This window comes from Alosa pseudoharengus, unplaced genomic scaffold, assembly GCF_046254945.1.
Source record: "Alosa pseudoharengus isolate Yale_2024_CS ecotype anadromous, Long Island Sound unplaced genomic scaffold, YU_APseudo_1.1 YU_APseudo_1.1_scf_20, whole genome shotgun sequence".
Classification (NCBI taxonomy): domain Eukaryota; kingdom Metazoa; phylum Chordata; class Actinopteri; order Clupeiformes; family Clupeidae; genus Alosa; species Alosa pseudoharengus.
Window position 1 is genome coordinate 10,892,589 of NW_027468664.1, and position 8,853 is coordinate 10,901,441.

The following is an 8,853-nucleotide window of genomic DNA, read 5'->3' on the forward strand; positions in this document are numbered from 1 at the left end:
AGGTGGCCTTGTGTGGTGGAAGACAATAAGATTTACCAGAGGTTATGTGGTAAATAAAGCTAAATACATTACAGCTTACAGTTAGCTTGTTGAGGTAACACTCAGCTGAATGGACACAGGTAAAGCATCCGCTCACATTGGTTTTAATAACAGTGTGCTAGTATATTCCTGTGTCAAGTAATTATAGGTGCCATGAAGCCATTCAGGTGAGCAAAATTCAACTTTCAACATTACCTTGAGGTAATTCTAAAATTATCCAGTTTAACGACTTAATGTTGGTTCCACCACTGGAGAAATGCATCATTATTTTTTATTGTGCCCAGAATGGGTTGAGAGTAAAAGATTTCATGTCATTGAAGTTCACAGTCCCTGCACAGCCATGGAAACAGAAAGGCTGAAAGGTCTGGCTGGGGGACTGTTCGTCCCTGTAAATGTTCATGCCACCTGCTAAGTTCCTGCAGTGGCAATGTGTCTGATTTATCAGGAATCTAAAGTGCTTCCTAACACTTCTTCCAAGGCATATTTATACTCACATTTAAGGCTGATTTTCCAACCCGTTTTCCAACTATAACTTCCTCTTACAAAAGGGTGGAAAAAGGAAATGGCCTAAAAATCCATTTAGACACAATCAATGAATTCAATCATTTGACAATGATGAGCAAATACCGTATCAATAAATATTTACACACAATATAATTACATATGTATGACACACAATATGCACGGGCATTGCTAATACCGATATCCAATTTAACAATTGTTTTATGGGGGGAAATCAAACCAGAAGGAAGGAGGTGATCAAAGTCACCTAAAAGAAAAACACATGGCCACCAACTGCATGCTCGTCATTTATTAGGGAAGAATGGGATATGGGTGGCTATGGGGAACTGTTGTTTTAAGTGAATTATATGGCTGGTGCCATGGGGAGAGATGGGGGTATTGTGGGGGACTAATGGGGAAGTCCCATTGAGTCTGTCATGATGGTCAAGCGCAGAGGGGCCCAACAGGCGCAGTCTAGGTGTCATTATCTGCAGTGCTGTAGGCAAAGTCCCAATGTGATGGCAGTTTGGGTAAGTACAATATGTGGCAGAGGCGAGGATGAACCAAAGTTTGATTTGGATTTGGTCTATGATGAAGGTTTTTTTTTGGAGTTTGGGTGGGGGGGGGGGGGGTCAAATTGTGTCTATAATGATGGTTTGGTAAGAGCTTAAGGTCAATGATGCTGCTTGTTCATAACATCATAACACGTCACATCACGTCACAATCACTCAGGTCAGGAACATTTCTACTAGATGTCACTAGATGGAGCCGTCACACTTCAAAGCAAATCATGACTAATTTACGTCTGCTTACATGTGATAAAAAGTGCATGGAGTAGAAAGTAGATATTCTAAATATCCACCTCCACCTTTCTAACAGGTAGCCTCATTAGGAATATAGATTGGTTTTTGTATAGACTTATTCAGATTTAGTCCTTAGATTAAAAACAAAAGGTCAAAATAGATCAAAAGGAATGATCCACACTCAATGTTTAAGAAGTGGATGTTACAAATAATCCAAGGAAATTCGTTTTTTGTACCATTAATCTGGTATTTTAAGGAATACTCTCTCTGCATCTTGTGATAGATGAGAAGATTACTGTGAGTAGGTGAGCAGATCAGGGTTAAGACCCGCTTCCTTGTGTTTTAATAATAGATGCTCAACAATACTTGAGACAGATCTTTTGGAAGTTGATTAGAAATTAGTCAGTTAGAGATTATTCTGAAGCACTTTGCAATGGGTAAGATGTTCTAATCGAAACCAAAGGTGCGTAGGTCAAAACAATGACCCGCACTCAGTGGTTTTATTCAGACGATGGGTAACAAATGAAGACAGAATTATGTTACAAAGGTACGTAAACCCAGCGCTTGATCTGCACTCAATGTCTTCAGCATTCAGTGTCTTGTACCATCAATCTGGAATTTTAGGCAGTACTCTCTGCATCTTTGGTAGAGAATTACTGTGAGTAGATGAGTATATGAGGGATAATATCTACTCCCATGTTTAAATAATAGATGTTCAAATATATCCATGCAATGCTCAGTTTTAGAGGTTGATTAATTATTATTCTGTTATCTTTGATAATATAAACCAAAGGTGCGTACTTCAAAAACAATGATCCGCACTTTTTATCAATTCAGAGAATGGGTGATAAAGGAAGACTTAATTATGTTACAAAGGTGCGTAGATCCCTTTAAGTGATCCACACTCAATGTTATAATTCTGCTTTAGGTGCATGGTAAGAAGGTTTGGTATAATTATTTATCCAATTAATTTCCTAAGAATCATTGCAAAGTTGCAACAGATAACAGAATTATAGTGAGAAAGTTAAGGGTTAAGATCTGCTCCCTTGGGTGTTAATAACACAAGTACATTGCACAAGTACATTCATGCAAATTTAGAGGTTAGAAATACAGCTCAGTGATTTCAGGCTGTGGGTAATATATGCAGGCTGAATTACTTTACAAAGGTGTGTCTGCACTCAATATTTCAGCTCAGGAGCACCAATATACTTGCATTACTATCTTTGAAATCTTCAAGATGTCAATGAGTACTAAAGTGCAACATTAGGAGCATGGTAAGAAATTTAGAAAGGGGTGGCCGAATATCCAAAGTGTATCCAATTAATTTCCTACAAACCATTGCAAAGTTGTCATTCAGCATGGTCCACCAGGTTACCAACTGACATGATGTTTTTGGTCTTTAAAGTTTTAATTCGGGAGCTGAGGTGTGCCAGGAGGCAGTGGGATAGCACTGTGATTTCCTGACCCCACACACACACACACACACACACGAATCAAGCATCATCCTTGACCCTGTAGCCAGTAGGCCTAATGAAGGGCTTCAGTTTGAGGGCAAGGGGTAACTTAGGTGTTAAGTTGTCAATACCTCCTGTGTGTCCAAATATTCCTGAAGTTTGGGTGGATCCAGGCCCTTAGCGTCAAGAATGTAAGGATACACACGAGAAGGATGAGCAAATCAATACCACCTTACTACCCTCAAAACAGCCCTAGTGGTTGCCTCTCAGTTGAGGCGGGGCCAGACCTGTTTAAGATCCAGGTCTGAAGTAGAGGTTGTGGCATCCATGGGGGAGGGGATGATAATATGGGCTGACTTTGGTTTGGCCACCTTGCACCTGCTGCCACCACTGCTGGGGAGCTTGATTGCTCCCTCCGCTGCATACTTCCAGGCCGTCGCACCTGGTACAGATTGGTGGTCCAGAGAAGCCAGCTTGTCTCTCCCGGGGCTCTGCCTATCGGTCTTTCCTGCTTGGCCCTGCTTGTAGGACCTAGCAGAGTAGAGACGGTGAGACTTATCGGCCACCAGCGTGATTGACCTCTTGGCCACCGGCTTGATGGACTTCCCGGCCACCAGAGGGATGGATTTCTCGGCCGCCTGCTTGGGGGACTGGGGAGGGGTGTTGACCTCAACTGTCTTCCTGGAGGTACGGATCCTTGTGCAGCACCTGTTTTGGGCCTCCGTAAACCAATCATGCTGAAGGGCCTCATCTGGAGTCATGCGCTTAGTTGGGTCCCAGCTGCATAAGGTAGTGAAATGTCAAAGAATCTATATGTGAGCATAATTAAAAACAATAAAATGCCACCATATCCCTCAGTCTACCCTATGTCTGCCCTGTATTGCCCTATGTTTACCATGTCTCATTTTGGATTCTATGTTTTGTACTGCACTGATACATACGCAAGGCAGCCTCTGATGAAGTCCAGAAAGAGTGGATCCGAGGTCTTCAGAATGCTGGCCAGATCTTTGGAGTCAGTTTTTCTGGTCTTGCCCTTGCTATTTGTGTAGGGCCTTGGTTTGCCATTAGGCTCTGGGGGAGAAAAGGCTCATAGTTTACATGGGGACAAACTTTCATGGGGCCATCTTCTCCTCAGGTCATGTCCTGTAGCATGACTGCACCTGATATCAGGAACTCACCAAAAAACTTTTTTGTCCTAGAAGCAGTCTGAAGCATCTCCTCCGGAGGCACTCCCAGCACCTGAAGCACAAACACACCTCAAAGATCATGACATGCAACTGCAGCACTCATTTACAAAACGGAGAACCTGTGTTAGATATACGGAACAATTGCTGTTAGACAGTACCTCCATGATGAGGGCAATCTGGTCCTTCTCATTCTCTCCAGGAAAGAGTGGCACGCCGGTGTACAGCTCCGCAATGATGCAGCCAAGGCTCCACATATCAATCTCTATGCCATAGCTGCAGCCCAGAATGATCTCAGGGGAGCGGTAGAAGCGGCTCTGGATGTAAGAGTACACTGCGGACAAGAAGGCCCAGAGGTAAGTGGTGAGATGAGAGGGAGACTAGACTGTGGGGATGATGAAGAGGACGAACAGGGAAGGGCTGTGCCTCACACACCTCTCTCATGATCGAAGCAACTAGATCCAAAATCGATCACTTTGATGTTCTGTGAGCCGTTCTGGGTGACAACGATGTTCTCCTGCAACAAACACATCAATTCAGCATTGAGATCATGAACAGTAATGGCAGGACATTCTGCATCATGCAAACATTTTTGATGTTGATGGGGAGCAATGATAGCATACCGGCTTTAGGTCACAGTGGATTATCTTCTCATGATGAAGCATCTGCAGGCACTTAAGGATGGAGTGAGTGAAGCGACGCACTGTGGCTTGGCTGAAGCCCTTATAGCGGTTCTTCTTTATAGTCTCATAGAGGTTATCTCTGAAATCATGAAAAAAAGTAGTGACTCTTTAGATGTACAGTTTATAGTCACATTGCATGTGCTAAGTGCTCTAATAAAACAACAATAACACATCAGCAATATCCATTTAGCCAATGTATTTTGGTTTTCCTCTAGGCCACTAAAGCTAAGTGAAAAAATTACATTACAGTAATCAAGTGCAAATTCTGGCATGTTTTGCCACTGATTATTTTGACCTTATTCTGGAGGCTCTAATCATCTTCGGTCACCATCTTTCTCACATGTGGTGAACTAATGAGAAGTATGAGAAGTCCACTAGCCTTACCCCTGGAGCTCAAAGGTGATGCATAGGTGATCACGGAACGTAAAGTGCTCCTTCATGTGGATGATATTGAAGTGGTTATTCCGATCTTTTTTGCGCAACAGATCCAAGATCTTGAGCTCCACAAGGCCTTGGTGCTTCAATCTGTGCCCAAAGCACATGAATTAATAACATAATAGAAAGATGTATTCAACTATAGAAAGTATATACATGGAGTCTTTTTACCTCCTTTTGTTGCGAAGAATCTTAACAGCAACCAGTTCTTTGGTCTTATGATCCATACATTTCAGGACTTGACCAAATGATCCCTTTCCAATTACCTCCAGAACTTCATAGCGGTATTGAAGGTGATCATGCAAAACCTTGAATATCCAGAAAGAAAAACAACATTTCATGACAGTGCACACCTAAGTATTCGGTTATGATGCAATAATAGGCTGATAATTATCTTTCCGGGTCCAACGGCTTTCAGAGCCGCTCGTTTTTCTCTATAGACAGTAAAATAAAAAAATGTCCGCTATTCAGAGTAGCCTTTAAGAAAATTGTACTCACTTGTTGACTCAACCTAATAAAATACTATTTTTCGTGGAAGCCTGGGCGTCACCCTTGATTATATCATCTGGCTGCACAGCTACAGCAATTACTCTGTTAAAGTTAACCGATTTTGTTTAACCCTCACTAAACTGAAGTGATGGTGATAAGGTTTACAAGTTGCGTAAAAAATGGCTGGCTGTGCTAGTCAACGTTTTTTGAGGAAAAAGCTGTTGGGGCCCATGACGTCGGACTTAAAGCGATGGTTCGGAGTAATTTCACCCTAGGGTCCTTTGCACCATGACCCCGAGCCAAACACCCTCCCAGAACCTTTTTTCCCTTGGTCGAACCCTGGTCGAGTAGCGCTGTCAGAAACTAATGACGTTCTGCAGTCGTGATGGAACCAACTTTTATCTCGTAAATTACCCCACTAATAATGCCCTGAATGGTACGAAACTTCTGCAGTAGTACAACTATGACCTTTAGTCCAATAACGAGGCATTAGAAAGTTTGTAAGTGCACCAGGAGTTTATTTAAATAAGACTTGCCTGATTATCTGCTACTATACCGCTGCGTCAACGTTTCTTCCGTGATTTGGGAAAAGCCCGTAAAAGTCCTGGCAGGAAGCATGCATAAGGATGTAGATCTAGGAATGCACTAATATTTTGTTCGTAGTCCAGTTTGCAACAATTATTAGTTAACACTAAGTTGTAAACACTTCGGAATTTTTTTTTAAAAAAATGGATATACCAAAAAACGTTGATGTAATCGCTTCCTGCAAGGACTTTTACGGGCTTTTCCCAAATCACGGAAGAAACGTCGACGCAGCGGTATAGTAGCAGATAATCAGGCAAGTCTTATTTAAATAAACTCCTGGTGCACTTACAAACTTTCTAATGCCTAGTTATTGGACTAAAGGTCATAGTTGTACTACAGCAGAAGTTTTGTACCATTCAGGGCATTATTAGTGGGGTAATTTACGAGATAAAAGTTGGTTCCATCACGACTGCAGAACGTCATTAGTTTCTGACAGCGCTACTCGACCAGGGTTCGACCAAGGGAAAAAAGGTTCTGGGAGGATGTTTGGCTCGGGGTCATGGTGCAAAGGACCCTAGGGTGAAATTACTCCGAACCATCGCTTTAACAACCGAATATGTGTACACCTTATAAGGAATGAAACAATGATGCCTATGACATCTGCACAGTTCTAAGGACAGCATACCTTGATGTACGCGCCATTCTCATCATCAAAGCCATTGTTTTGAGGAGCCCCTTCAACTGCTTCGATCTTCTGGGCATCGAGACCAAGGTAGTATATATCCGGAAAGTTAATGATCTCTTCTTGCTCAAACTCCGACAGCTTATCCCTGAATATTTTCAGTGTCTCTGTGAAAAAACATTTAACAAATGAAACATCAGTTGTCAGAGAGACTCAGTCTTCACAGAGATATTTGCTGTATTTTATCACACAATGCACTTGAATTTCTCTGTACCTCTTGGTGTTAGGGGCAGTGACTTTGCTCCATTGTAGGGACCTGTACTTTTCCTGTTGTTGATGCATTCTGGAAGATTCTCCACTGTGGACCTGAATTTCGAGGTCCGAGGCCTATCGTCCTGTGTAATGGCAGATTCAGATTCAGTCAAACACAGCTCCACTTGGGCTTACCTGTCTGTATATAGTGAAAGCACTTAAGTAATGGACAGTCCCAGTGAAAACCCTGACAGTTTTCCACATGTATCCACCCTGACATGCTTACAGTGCTGGGTGGCGGGATCACAGGAGGAGTATTGTGGATAACAGGAGCAATACGGGGCAGGATGTCCTTATGGCTGCTGGTCTTCAGGGGGTTACGACACACTGGCTTATTCTCCAGATGAGGAAATGTGCCAAGATGGTGCTGAGGGGAAGAGACAGAGATGCAGATGAAATGTGAACGGGTGACTGACAACTCTCCTTCAGTCTGTGAACGTACCTGTGGTGTACAGGCAAAGGGAACACCCAGAAGGGAGTGGCAAGACAAAGTTTGTAGGTGTAACGGTAAACCACAATAAAATTCCCGACAATAACAATCACCTCGGTGGATTACCATGGTGCGAAAAACGTGTGAGGAATTATTTCCAGCAATAAAGTAGGCGCACACAGGCACAGCATTCAACGTGGGTATTTCTTATGTGTTTGAAGTCAGGTGCCACTGCTTTGCATATTTATATTCATATATTAATATTCATATTAAATCAAAATTACTTTGTCATTACTATCATTTAAATAATATATAAAACCCAATGTGGCCCTTGAGCCAAAAAAAATTGCCTGCCCCTGGGCTAGTTTAAACTGTAGCCTATGCTTTTCTTGTCTCCCATGCCTGTTTCATTCATCCCGACCTGGAGGGACAAATGAAACATTACGCACGTTTCGCTTTTGTTGAAATAATTCCTGAACGATTTTGTTCAGAGCTGAACATCCAACTGTAGTTGACAGAGGACCGGTAAAATATTAGTGACAAAATGTGACAAATTATTAGCTTTCAATGTGGTACATTCTCTTTGTAAATTATGTTTAATTAAAAAGATTAAATCGCCCCGGCTCGGCAAAGGAGATGCAGCTTTATTTAGTAATTCACAACAATTCACTAACTACCTCAGTTGCAATGCTACATATTCATACCGTTATATCTCTGATTGTGTATATTTCATGGTATATTCTAAAATATCCACCATTACAAATATTCTTATTTATTAAAAATTATAATATTGACTGGCGTTAAAATATATCCTATGGTGCTATGCTGCGCAGCGCAAAGGTTTTGAAAGATACAATCTTTGAAAAAGCCCTGTATTTGGAGTTGTAAACCTACACTTTTAAGGTGTATTGTCTTGATGGATGAGTCAATAAATTGTGTTAATGGTTTACTGAAGATATTGATGGACAATGACAGGTTGAACAGGTTGTACAAACGGAGATGATTGCAGATGTGGTTTGTTTACAATAAAGAAGGAAACAAAAAACCCAATTAACGATCGCTGTATAACAAATCATACTAGGACCTACCATAGATAGGTCTATGGGACTTAACATTGGAGCTGCTCTTCGATAGGAACGCAACCACTTGGGGCACTTGTAACCGAAGGGTTGCCAGTTCGATCCCCGACCAGTAGGAACGGCTGAAGTGCCCTCGAGCAAGGCACCTCCACGTAACCCCTCACTGCTCCCCGAGCGCCACTGTACAGTAGCAAGGCAGCTCTCTGATCCATGTTAGTGTGTGCAGTGTTTCCCATA

At 42.1% G+C, this 8,853-nt stretch overlaps 1 protein-coding gene across 1 annotated transcript; it reads right to left on the reverse strand.

Annotated features, from left to right (window-relative positions):
• Window positions 1-1,196: 1,196 nt before the first annotated feature.
• Window positions 1,197-7,666, reverse strand: LOC143136845 (dual specificity tyrosine-phosphorylation-regulated kinase 4-like). The gene is made up of 11 exons (XM_076297519.1): window positions 7,334-7,666; window positions 7,070-7,190; window positions 6,799-6,962; window positions 5,271-5,407; window positions 5,049-5,189; window positions 4,605-4,743; window positions 4,417-4,498; window positions 4,143-4,315; window positions 3,976-4,036; window positions 3,739-3,868; window positions 1,197-3,577 (listed from the first exon to the last, which is right to left on the reverse strand). Exons 1-11 carry the CDS (start codon window positions 7,664-7,666, stop codon window positions 3,064-3,066), a joined length of 1,995 nt encoding a protein of 664 aa, XP_076153634.1. The 3' UTR covers window positions 1,197-3,063.
• Between the last annotated feature and the right edge of the window lie 1,187 nt (window positions 7,667-8,853).